This window comes from Falco peregrinus, chromosome 10, assembly GCF_023634155.1.
Source record: "Falco peregrinus isolate bFalPer1 chromosome 10, bFalPer1.pri, whole genome shotgun sequence".
NCBI classification, from domain to species: Eukaryota; Metazoa; Chordata; class Aves; order Falconiformes; family Falconidae; genus Falco; species Falco peregrinus.
Genome location: NC_073730.1, coordinates 1,487,336 through 1,500,655, shown reverse-complemented (window position 1 = coordinate 1,500,655; position 13,320 = coordinate 1,487,336). Strand labels below are relative to the sequence as shown.

Genomic DNA, 13,320 nt, shown 5'->3' with positions numbered 1-13,320 from the left:
AAATACAGAACCCCTCAGGAGCATTGTGGAGTGGACTCTGCAATTCTTCCTCAGCAAAACTTCTAAGGATTTCAAACAAGCAGTTATGGTTAAGAAAATTGTACAGGACTGAGTCTTCCAAACAGTGGCTTTGCCCCTGCTTCCCTCTCTGCCCCCTTACTAACCATCCACGCATGGTCAATCACAGCAATGCTCAGGGAGGAAGAAATACATACGTACATACACGTATGCATACACACATATATTTATGTACATATATTTGCCAAGTGGACTGGAAAAAATGAAGTGCAACAGCAGAGCCATGGTCGGATTGGAACGGACAGATCCTAAACTGGTGTAAATTGGCGTGGCTGTGCTGCCGCCAGTGAAGCTACGTTGATTTACATCAGCTGAATGACTGGCCCCAGGGGCTTATTGAATGCATTGCAGCAGAAAGCTGTAGCTTGAAATACATTTCAAAATGTTTAAATACAATTTCATTTTGTGTGCTATACTTAATAGTTATCAATACTTTTCAATAGTTTTTCTTTTTGGTTTTATTGCAAAATGACAAAGTCTGAGAGGTAATTGTAACAGACTTCTTTGAAGTCTAGCTGTAATTTATCCAAAGATTTGGAAAGCAACTTTGGAGTATAGGACAACATCTGGTAAATATGTTTGCCTCCTTATATGAAGCAAAATTAAAACCAGTCAGGGCCAGGAGAGGCTTATACTGGCATTAGAACTGTTGAGAATGATTAGAAAGCATGCTTTTTTTTCTTTTTTTTCCCCTGCTGACCACAATATTCCTTGAAAATCATGGCACCATGCCATTTTGATACATAGGTTCTAGCTATATGCCATATTTAAAAGAATGTGGCAGGTTTCTTAAAAGCCAAAGTGGGGGAGACTTGTGGTAAAGGATAATGTAAGAAATGCTAGTGTCTTTTTGAAGAAAAGTTGCTGCCAAGTATTTAATTGACAAGAGGCAATATTTTCTCTACATATACAAAATAACAAACAGATGTTGACTCATTTTGATCAACATCCAGATGTTGTGACCTAAGAAGTTAATATTGACGAAGGTGATACTAGCCATCTCATCAAACAGAAGATCAGATTGATGACATATATATATATATAAAAACAGAGAGAAATGCAACAAATTGTAAACACAAAATACCTTTTTTAAGATTGATGCTTCTTTCTAATGCTGCAAATGTGCAATCCTCATTCCAGCAGAAATTTTCTTTTTACCCTCATGAAAAAATGTCTTTCTCTAGTACCACCTTACAGAGAAGATATAACATAAAGAGATTTAATGCCTCAAAACACCCACTTCAACAAATATTTATTTCTACATACCAGAGTTTTAACAAGCAGATGTAGATATATAGGTAATCTTATTCATAGAATTAAAATATTTAAAATTGAATTTATTTATGAAATCCTCTGTTTAGGAACAAGTAAGGGATTTATTCCTGTTGCTAAATAATATTGCTGCACCACATAGCAGTGCAGTGTGATTATTAAGGGCCTGTTGGGGCTTCACAGTCAGTCCCCTATTTTCATTGTGTTTTTTTAATGTAGTCATAAAAAAAAGTAGTGCTGCAGGCGGAAACTTGGCCGATGAGGTCTCGCTCTAGGAATTTTACTGCACGAAAGAGGACTGACTCTTTAGCTGTGTGAGCATTTCAAAAAAGCTTAGTTTATTCTTTCTATGAATTTGATATATTAAAAATAGCTCTCGAAAGTGTTTAGGCAGGAAGTCAATAATATTGAAGACAAGATCACGAAACTTGAAGTGTAAAAATAGCAACACTTTGTTGTGCTTTAACAAGATGATTCATCAGAATAAAATACAGTTTGGACTAGATATTTTGTATTCTTACAAGTCTGAAAATCATTACTGAAAATAAAGACTAAGGGAGAGAGAGACAGATGGTTTTGGTTTAATCGTTTTAATTGATAAGCACACACAAAAAACCAAAAGGGCTTACTCGATCCTGGACCCTTTTCCTGCTGTGACACCACAGCGTTGTGGGCACTCACAGGAGTGAGCAGGATTCGTAACTGTATACGAGTTAATGTACATGGTGCGTGTTTAGCCCCAGCCACAGAGAGTATGTTGGAGAACTAGGGAGTCCTTACAGTGTCAGATAGGTGCCCTGTTCAGAGGTTTTACGGAAGAGAGGTTTGCTGAGGAGCTTTCGGCTATTTCTACAATTGGAATCAGTGCAAAAAATATCAAAAAGTTCCAGAATTATGTTAACTTCCATGGTCACCCTAGGATCAAAGCAGCTAGGTTCTTTTCAAAATGATCTTTCTGAGGATCAATCCAGGAAACTATAGAAATCTGTGCTTGCTTAACCATTTGAAAACACCATTACACAGAGCATGATAAAGGGGAAAAATATGCCCAATAATACAACATCTGGTCCTGTACTGGTGCTTAATGCTACAGCCATGGAAGCCAATGGGACTTTTGAAATAGAAGCTGTTTACAGCTGGATCGAGTCTTCATTCATCCATAAATACCAGCACAGCTTAATACCATACGTAAATAATACCAGAAGTAGCTATTTAATCATTGCATTGGCTCCCTTGTCATAAAGTCCTAACTATGTTATTTCTCTCCCTCTTCTCTCTTTTTTTTTTTTTTTTTTTTTTGAATCTTTTCCCATTTCTCTAACCTCAAGAGTATGTTCCAGCCCGGTTTGGATCTGAGGACTCCTCAGGCTATGCTGCTTTTCCTGTTGATGCCACTCAGAATGAAAATTTGAACATATCCATGTTTGTCCGAACACGCAAATCTTCTGGTTTGTTACTGGCTTTGAGAAACAGTACTTACCTCTATGTAAAAGTCTACTTGGAAGGTGGGAAACTCACAATGTTAGCTCTAAATTCCATTAAGTTGTTAGGGAAACACTCCATGAATGATGGAAATGTTTACTTAATAACACTAAAAATAGAACCAAATAAGATGGAATTGTTCCAGTCCTCTCAATACCTAGGCTTTATTTCTACTCCAGTACTAACCATCCAAAGGAAGGATATTCTTTACATAGGGGGTCTACCAGGTAACACAGAAACTGATAGAAATGGCAGGTATTTCAAAGGCTGCATCCAAGATGTAAGAGTGAATAATCAGCCACTGGAATTCTTCCCCATCACCAATCCACTGAATTCTCTTATCAACCGAACTCTGATCAATGTCACCCAAGGCTGCACTGGTGACAACCTCTGCAAGGTAAGCATTGTCACTTGTTTATAATGGGGAATTTCTTTTAATGTTTCATATGTTCCCATGCATTATTTGATGATAATGACACCTTGGGAAAATATGTAAAAACGCTAGAAAGAGCAGATTTTGTTGAGTTATGCTACATATGATAAATACCAGCAGCAAGTTGTATTTGCATTGGGGAGAATTAAAATACTTCAGGGTTGAAGTACTGTTTTTCACCAATTATTGAACATGCTGTACTGTCATAGTACTGGTCTTTATCACTTTCCATGTAAAATAAACAGAATTGTTTTTGCCAGTCACCCACCCTTACAGCTGGGAGTTCACCAGCTTTTATTCATACTTAGGTTGTCTCCTCTCTTCCCCCACAGTCCAACCCTTGCCACAACAGTGGTGTGTGCTATTCTATCTGGGATGACTTCACTTGTACGTGTCCCCCTAACACAGCAGGGAAGGCATGTGAGAAAGTTAAGTGGTGTGAGCTTGGGCCCTGTCCTCATGAAGCGCAATGCCAGCTGGTGCACCAAGGATTTGAATGTAGGTACATTTCAGTTATTCCTATCATCTTTGGAGATTAGAAACAATTGAAATTTTCATCAGCATTTCCTTAAAACTCAATATTCACTGCCTTTAAAGTTCATTCAGTTGTTACTTCTGTATTAAAATAATAATAATGTCAATTGTAATTAACATTAATGGGAAGAGCCTGCCCTATGAAACCCAGAAATTTTCAGCCAGACCCCCTGACACAGACACCGATGTTTACAGGACCTTTTCTTTTGACTTATTCAGCACAACTTGTCGAGGTTGTACAATAGATAAGTACATTGCCAGAGTATGAGTGCATCCCTCCTACTTCCACCGCAAAGAGATAAGAGGATATCCAGTCTTGGATTAACCTTAGGATGTTCTCCATCCTCCTGAAAAGACAAGCTACATGATGTACCTTGCATCATTTGATTTTCTTAAATGTTAAATATCTTTGAAAAAAGTCACCTTAATACCAGCAGTACAGTTATTTAACTAGTATCTCCATACGAAGCACCTGCACACTGAGCAGCTTATCTGCAAATGGATGACCATTAGCTGTCTTAAGAACATTAGCTACTCTGCATATCTCTTTCCTTCTCCACTTTCCTTCTCCTTCCCACCCTGGAGTGGAATTTAAAATGAAAGGAAGGATTTTGAAGCAATATTTTTTCTTTTTGCTATCAAAGAAAGCCCTAAGAATGCTGTGAAGGAAGATAAATACACACACAGTCTGATGGAAGCTATTAGAATGGCTGACCCTTAGGAATGAGAAGGTTGGTCAACAAAAAATTTCTATCTTAGACAATTTGCTGACAGACCGATATGATGCTATTTTCGTTGAGACTGTTAGAATCAGCATTGCAGTACTTGTAAAAATTTATAACTGAAATTAAAATAATTGCACCTTCTCTAATAGACATCTTTAATGATAACATCAAAATATATTCTTTCATAAACTTTACTGTTGCATATTATGGTACAACATAAACACACAGAGGGGAGTGAAAAGTATCTGAACTGTTTCCTTTTGCTAAACTCAAGGTCATTTACACTGTTAGATTACCTTTAGATTTCTGTTCTGTTCTATGTGGCAATAGTGGGGAGTTTTCCTAATACATATGCAAAAAATCCTACACTGCAGACCTGTATTTTTAACTGGTTGTTTTCTTAGCTACAGCATAGACTACTTGCCGTTCAACACAGAGTAATGAAAAAAAGGAATTTTCTTGGCCAGTGAGCTCTCTGCCAGCCTGGTATCTTATGCTCTGGATACCATTTTAAGCTAAGGCAGAAAAAGAGCTTTTTTCCAGGGGCTGTGTCTATAGTTCCACCTGGATAGTTACAATTAGCCAGCCCTTTAGGAAAATATGCACTTCAAAAAAACAAAACAAAACAAAACAAAACAAAAAAAAAAAAAAAAAAAAAAAAGAGAGAAAAAGCCAATGCAAAAAGGTGATGTGGAGAATATTAAATAACAGCAAAATTGTATGCCCGGTGTCACAACTGAGAATAAAAGCACATTGAGATGGCTTGCTGTGCTCAGGACATGAAGTTCTACAGTATTTTAGCTTTATGAGCTTCGAAAAGTCAGCTTTGTGAGACTTAAAAAATGAGAAATAATTTTGAAAAGCTCTGAGTTTTATTTTTAGTATGGTTTCCTCTAAGACAAGTTTTCCTATGAGTAAGGTACCACATTTGATGAGCCAGGCAGTGTAGTTACAAACCCGCTGCCTTAGTATCAGGATATACAGTCAATAATTTCATGCTGGGATTCCCAGGGGGTCTTTTCATTAAGATATACTGAGCCCAGAGGTAGTTCAGGAGCCCACCTTATCTCATTGCTAGGATCTTCCAAAGCTAAATTTGTCTGAAATATAGAGAGAAGCCATTCCTTCCTGTCCCTCCTCCCTGTCTATAACCCTTGTCTGTCTCCAAACGTGCAAATTTACAGCCCAGCGAGTTAGTGCATTTTAGTAGAACCCATGCTAATGAAAGATGTCAAATACCTTTGTGAAGATGTCCATAAAACTGCCACAACATTGCCCATCAATTTTCACTCACAGCAGTGCAAACTGAGTATTCTGCTGTCCTCCCAGTCCCACCAGCACCAGCTTGGAGCCGTCGGTAGGGCTGTGGCAGTGCATACCCAGCAGGAGAGTCTGGCTTTAAATGTGACAGGCACGCCTCTTCTTACAGTAATTCTGAAGGGGCTTTTGGCCAACTGACTTCAATTAAATTCACCCTTTTTGCATCAATGATAGTAAATGGGGATCCAAGCAAATGCTTTCTAAAAGCTCTTCAGTGCTTTACCTAAGAAAAGAGTAATTGAGAACAAAGGTTCAGCCCGTCCAGATCTGTCATCAGAATAACTATCCGCCCGTACTTAGGCGACAAACATAAAATGACAAATACGTATCTTCTTTGAAATACCCTCTCAGCCTCAGGTTTGAGATGTATACAGTCATGATCACCTCCTTCTCTTTGTCTAAAGCGGAAAAAGAGAGATAACTCTAATGTACACTTGTATCTTTAGAACGATAACTTGAGCTGGTGAAAAGCTGCACACTTTTGATGTACAGATATCTGGTGCTGGCGCTACCCTGTAATTTCTATACCCGTAAGGGGCAGGCAAGGATAACTGAAACACTGGTGGAATTTGACTGTTTTTAAGCAAACCCAAGAGGACTTACATGACAGGGAGCAGGGGGAACTGGAGAGACATTGTTCCATGTGTATTGGTTTAAAGTTGGCCTGGTTTCTCAATTATTATTTTTGCACAGGTCTTGCTAATGCAGTGTTTAATGGCCGAAGCAGTGCGATATTTTACAGAAGCAACGGAAAAATCAGCAGAGACCTCACCAATATCATATTTGGCTTTCGAACTAGGGACACTGACGTGATACTGCTGTACGCGGAGAAGGAGCCAGAGTTTGTTACTATCAGTATTCACAACTCCAAATTACTCTTTCAATTGCAAAGTGGCAACAGCTTTTATAAGCTGACCCTTGCTAGTTCACTGCCTGTGAGTGATGGGAAATGGCACCAAGTGATGGTCTCTATGGTAGAGCCCCTGTCCCAGTTCTCTAGGTGGCACATTGATATAGACAACAAGAAAGACACTGCAACTAGCACAACTGCCACAGGAAGCCTCAACTTTTTAAGAGAAGAGACAGACATCTATGTGGCTGACAGGGCTTTTGACAGTTTGGATGGCCTGCGAGGATGTATGAGCACCATAGAAATCAGTGGCATTTATCTCTCGTACTTCGAAAACGCTGACATCCCTACTAAAAAACCTCAAGAGGAGCAATTTCTCAAAATATCTGCAAACCCTGCTCTTACTGGATGTTTGCAGGCAGATTTCTGCAGCTCAGATCCCTGCATGCATGAGGGGCTATGTGAAGACTTCTATACTTCCTACCATTGCATATGTCCCAAAGGATGGACTGGCACTCATTGCGAAGTCAACATCGATGAATGCTCTTCAAACCCTTGCATTCATGGAAACTGCACTGATGGCATCACCTCTTATGAGTGCAGTTGTGAACCTGGTTACAGAGGGGTAAACTGTGAAGAGGACATAGACAACTGCCGTGGCCACCAGTGTGCAAATGGGGCCACTTGCGTTGACGGGATTAATGGATATTCTTGCCTGTGTGCTGCTAACTTCACTGGAAAATTTTGCAGGTACTATAAACAAGACAGATCCATATAATCTTGTCAGGTTTCTTCTGAGTTATTACATCACTAATATCTCCATTTTAAACACAGATGTTATGCATCCATCTATATTTCAACCATGGCTGCAGAATTATTATAAAGAGTCTGCAGTATAGAAAACTGTACAGATCAATTAGATGTGGACCCAGGCAGTGGAGAGCAGGCAGCTCAGGCAGCGACTGGTGAGGCAAGGCGGCAGGGAACAAGGCACAGCCCCACTGCCCAGCTCTACTCCAGCCTGGCTCCTGCAGCTCTCTGGTAACAGTATTACAAGTCTGCCAGAGCTGAGAGACATGCGTTACATCTTTGTCAGGAAAAAAGGACTTTAAGAGTTTTGAATCTCTAAACCTATACATTATTAGAGTAATAGAGCTCTAGAACTATAAGTAGAGAAATTCAGAGTTGGTGGTTAAGAGAAATAACAATGGAAGGGCTTGCAAAGACATTTTTCTCTCCACTGACAGTACCTTTTCTAGGAGGGTCTTTTCCTCCAGGCTTTCTCTCTCAGCCCAGCAGTTCTGGTGGCTGTAAACACCACACAGCCCACTCTTTCCATCACTTCTGAGACTCTTCGTATGCCTCTATTCTATTCTTCTCAGACACTCCTCTGTAAAAGCTACAGGCTCTTCCCTGGCCTGTCTCTCCTTTAATTGCCCTTCTCTGCACACCATAAACTTCTCCCTTCTCAGCATGTCCCATTGCTCTCAGAGAAGGCAAAAGCCTCTTTATCCTCCAGAGGACTCCAGAAAACCCAGTCTGCTGCAGCCTGAAGGATGTAGATAGGCAATTGTCTTCATCCTACCCAACCACAGTCTTTTAGGCTATAATTACACAAATGCCAATTTTTGTTGAGGTTTTTTTTTTTTTAGTGGTGAGGACATCCTGAGATTTGAAGATGCCTTATATTGGCCTGATATGGTCTTTCTTCTATGCTAGGTCTCTCTGAACTCTTCTACTAAGTTGTCCCAGTATCACATAGAGCCACATCAGTAATGTAGGTAGAGTGTTGTCCCTTTCTTTCTTTTTTCTTTTTTTTTTTTTTTGCTTGCTAAGAAGTGAATCATTCACTTGCCAGTAAATACTTGGGAAAGGCCAAATTCAACAAATTTAAAAAAATAAGCAAAACATGAAAAACCTCAGTTCCTGCTGTCTTTCCTTTGGGTGATACCCCAGCCAGTAACAATGTTGGTCCCCACTTCAGTTGCTGCCTGCCACCAACTATAAGCACCCCAAGTACCGCAGGCAACAGGCATGTCAGTGCATACAGATGTGAGGTTTCCTTTCCAAGGAGGCACTAAGTATGTGCAGCCCTGAAATTGTGTTCATTTACAGGTAAAATGTAATGCCTTTCCCATTGGTATTGAGTAGTATTTGCCAGCAGGAGCACTGCTGGATATTATTTGGATACTAACAGTACTAGATTCTGCATTCAAATAACAAAATTGGAAGGACGATCTAAATATTTTCCACTAAAGCAGTGGACTAGAGTCAAATGAAAAGCTGAGAGAGCACGAGACCTCTAGAAACAAAGAATGTGCAAGTAACTGCCCTTGCCTTCTTATTTACCTAGATACAGAAGATTACCATACACAGTTTGTGGGAACGAAGAGAGAAACCTCACATGTTTCAACTATGGCAACTGTACTGACCTCAGCGGCGAGCTGGCATGTGTGTGCCTGCCAGGATTTGCTGGAGAACGGTGAGATGCTTCGCCCAGCAGATCTTTGCAGAGCAATTCTTCCAAAAGCTGTTCCAGAAGGGTCCAGAGGGTAATGGCCACAGGGGTTTTGACCTCCTGCAGAAATACATACAAAGCAGTTGTTTAGGTTCAGCAGTTCCTTGTTTGACTGACTTTGATGATCCGAAAGTATAGCAGCTTTACTTAGACAAAAATCACAAATCAATGCAGCAGGATTCGATCCAATATAGCACCATTAACTCCAGTGCAAGATATTTCTTAGCGTTATAAGCTTGCTTCTATTTGCCTGCTTTTGGGCTTCCATGCCCATTTTGTATATGACAAGCTAAAATGTTATCTTTCCATAGGTGGGGACACATAAACACACATATTCTGCTCATATATAAAAATCAGACATGAATATACAAAGCTGTTTCATTTTCACATGCATGTGCTGAGAATATGCAATCTGTTCTTTCACAGGGATGGTATGAGATGAAATACCTGGTGGTATTGCAGTTTGTTACTTTCTTACTGAATGCTGAAACATGAAAACTAAACTCTTATTTCAAAAAGAAGTTAAGAGATACTTCTTACGTGTTATAGTTCAGCCTGAAACAGAGGGGCCTTCCTCCCAGTGAAATTTGTGTCTGGTAGCATACTGTCGCAATTCACACTTACCATGATAACATTCTACAAACAGCTTTGGAGCAGGGAGGCCTGACAGCCTCAGGGCATTTAGGTGCTGTAGAAATGTAGGAAGACATTGTCCCAGTCATAATATAGTCTGAAAAAGTAAGGGCACCTTTTTGGATAGGACAATGGAAATACTGTATGTGCTTTTAGTGAAATTAGCATTACACCAGAGTGTGATATCCAAAAGTTCAACAGGATCAAGGTATGCTGGCTCTGCAAATCCAAAGAAGTTTTCAACAAAAGGTTTTCTTTCAAAAACTTATTAACCCACTGATCTTTTGCAAACAGTACAGTAAACTATAAAGGATAGATGAAAATTTCTACCTGCTCAATCTACAGTGTAGTTGGCAGACAAGTCTGCTTGTACTGTTTCACTCAGCCAGAAGGTGTGTGTACCACCTCACAATATTAAAAAAAAAAAAAAAAAGAAGAAAAAAAATTATTAAAAAGTAAAAGCATATTTTTAGACACTTCTTTGCTATGTATATTCCTTGGGACTTCAAAGTAGGTAGAAAGTACATTTCCCTTCTTCCTTGCCCTGCCAGGCAACTTGCTAACTGCAGCTTTGGGAATGAGCCTTCCTCACATCCATCCCACTGGCTGGCAATAATCTCTATTTTATGATTCCCACGATTCTCATATTGAACAGCAGCCTTGTACCAAGCGTGCTGCACTTTAACTGACTGTCGCAGCAAGGCGTTCTTCTCCAATGTCTAAAATGGACTATTTGTCCTCTTTTCCTCCAGGCTGCCAAACCATAAACCAGTAGTACTCCCATGCTTGTAGAACTTAGTACGTCAAATGAGAAACTGTCACCTCTTCTTTTTTTCAGAACGAACGCAAATGTATCAGTTAATAAGTAACCAAAACTCTTTGTATATTTATGTGTTAGATTGATAAAGCAGGCTTTTTCCTTTAAGACAGTATTTCAAACCCTCAGAAAGCCACTGATGCACAGTATGCAGAAAATAGTATCCTTCTCTGCCAATCTTGGGATCACAAAAAAAGAGCCCAATAAACTTAACAGGCAGAAAGGAAAATGTGAAAGGTTATTCTTCATTAAAGGAGATATAGCTGTCTCTTGAAAACAAAGTTTTCATTCAGTTCAGGCCAGGATTTTCAAAATTACCTAAGGAGTTAGGCTTTTAAGTGTCCTGAGACTCAGTTGGGTTCAGGTGCCTAATTCCCTGAAAGATTTGGGGAGTTGTGTTGTGGGGGTTTTATTTGCATAGGTAAGTTCATAGCTATACGATTTTTATACAATGCACAAATACTTTGATTTAGCTTTGGGAGTATATGAATATAATTTACTATTGAAGGTAATGGTTGAAACACTTTAGAGATTAAAAAAGAAAATCAGATAAAATGTGTAATATAAAGAACTTCTTTTCTCTAATGGAACACTAAAAATGCATTACATGGTTGTGAATATGACTGAACAAAGCAATTCCTTAAAATTCAGCGGGTGTTTCTCACATTCTTCTTCAAGAATAAACCTGCTTTTTTATCTGGAAAGATTAGGATTAACTGTTAGCACTGTTTGAAATAATGGAGCAGTGAATTGAAAGAGAACATTGTCAGAGCAGAAAATAATCAGATCATTGCTAGTTGTCAGACAATCTCACACATCCCTCATTAACGTGCAGTTTGTTGTCTTGAGAAATTATGAGAACTCCAATTTCCTTTATGACCAGAATTAACTCAAAAACATTTAGCAATACATATTTAAGCTTAAAGACCTGTGCTGCACCATTTTCACCATTGTTGGGGCCCATCACAGAGAGTCCAAGTAGGATATTATGCTGGGATCTATTGGCATTTTGAATTGGGGGTGGGGGGGTGGGGGGGAAGCAGGTGAATATTCCCAGGAGCGCTCAGCTGGGAAAAACATGCATTTGTTTGACTTGCATCCAGATTCCTGAGAAGGAAAATGTGCCTTCAGCTCCCGGGAACAATGAAAATGAATAAGCAAGCTGTCAGCAGGACTTGTGCGAGGTCCAGCTCTGAAATCATACACAAACTTTCATTTCACCTTGCTAAGCACCATTAACCATGAAATGCTTTACAGAGTTGAAATTTCCAGCGTAACTTTTTGTGTTCGAAAAGAATACAGGAAGTGCAGGATTTGAGTGTGGCTAATCAGGTAGTTAATAAAATCATAAACACATGTGGAAATAAACCACAGGTTTCAAATAGAGCATCCTCCTCTTCCGTCCTCCAAAAGCTTCTGAATTGAAAATGCACCTGTTGTATGCATTTGGCTTGTGGTTTGAGATGCTCACTGCTTGCAGTCTTTCTTTAGGTGTGAGAAGGATGTTGACGAGTGCAGCTCCAACCCGTGCCTGCACGGGGGCCTCTGCCAGGACCTGCTCAACAAGTACCACTGCCTCTGCGACGTGAACTATGCTGGAGACCGCTGTGAGATAGATGTAAGCGACCTCTCCTTTTTTGTCTCTTTACTGTTGTGGCAGAATCTGTTTCAGCTTCTCTCCTATCTTATTCTACGCATGGATGACGATCCAGCAGTCGAGTGGGGTGAACAGGAAGAGTATTAAGCACGCTTTAAACTTTTGTATTTTAATGCAGCAGAAGATGCCTTGACCAAACAGCTTAGCAAAGCAATACAAACATCAGTGTTTTAAAAGCTGTTTTATATTTCTTTGAACAATTTCCTATGCGTTGCTTTGAATCTGGTTGGATTCTTTCACTTAATTTTAGAACAATCTGCTAGCAGATCTTAAAATGTTTCATCCCAGCTCCACCAGAGCATTTCACCGCATACACACTGCCAGTGGGCAACAGCGGGACACGCCAGCAGGCAGTACATACTAATGAGAACTGTCAGATTTACCAGTAGGGACATGCAAGCCCTACTGCAATGAGTGGCGAAGACCCACTGCCTTCAATAAAGGTAATTTTCCTTTAAATCTTACAGATGGTCACTATCTTAGCACCACATACCATGTTCATTGCTGAGTTTTTAGCAGTTAAGTCTCACATCTGTGAAATCACATTGGATATTTTGGGATAATGAGATAATGGCTTGGATTAGCAATTGGGAATATGCTGAGGACACTCTCACATCCATTTGAATTAGTGTCAATCCTGCAGTGATATCACTAATCCTGAATCTCTACTCCAGTAGCCCGTACACCTCCAATATATTATACTGAGATAAAATACAGCTGTCTTGATCTTCATCATGAATCCTCTTTCAAGAAAGGCCAAGTAAGTATATCAGACTATTAAAATCACGGAGTAGTTGTTTATTCAAAGGTTTCTACAACTTAGTAAATCAATGTTATCCATCAATAATTCTGAGCATCATCAGACAAATATATGAGATTTTTCCTTCTTAGGAAGCAAACAGGGTAATTCAATTGAACGCTTGTCCATGGATTCTTTAAAGAATGAAAATAAGGGGCCTAAAAAATATGAGTACGTGAGGTTCAGCAAAAAATATTACAGG

At 39.5% G+C, this 13,320-nt stretch overlaps 1 protein-coding gene across 2 annotated transcripts in view; it reads left to right on the top strand.

Moving 5' to 3' along the window:
• Positions 1-13,320, top strand: part of CRB1 (crumbs cell polarity complex component 1) — a 112,269-nt gene that overhangs the window by 72,222 nt on the left and 26,727 nt on the right. For both annotated transcript variants that reach the window (XM_027793355.2, XM_027793354.2), the window contains exons 7-11: positions 2,679-3,229; positions 3,598-3,763; positions 6,538-7,444; positions 9,048-9,176; positions 12,154-12,280. In XM_027793355.2, coding sequence (XP_027649156.1) covers positions 2,679-3,229; positions 3,598-3,763; positions 6,538-7,444; positions 9,048-9,176; positions 12,154-12,280 — 1,880 coding nt within the window. The remainder of the gene's footprint in view (positions 1-2,678; positions 3,230-3,597; positions 3,764-6,537; positions 7,445-9,047; positions 9,177-12,153; positions 12,281-13,320) is intronic.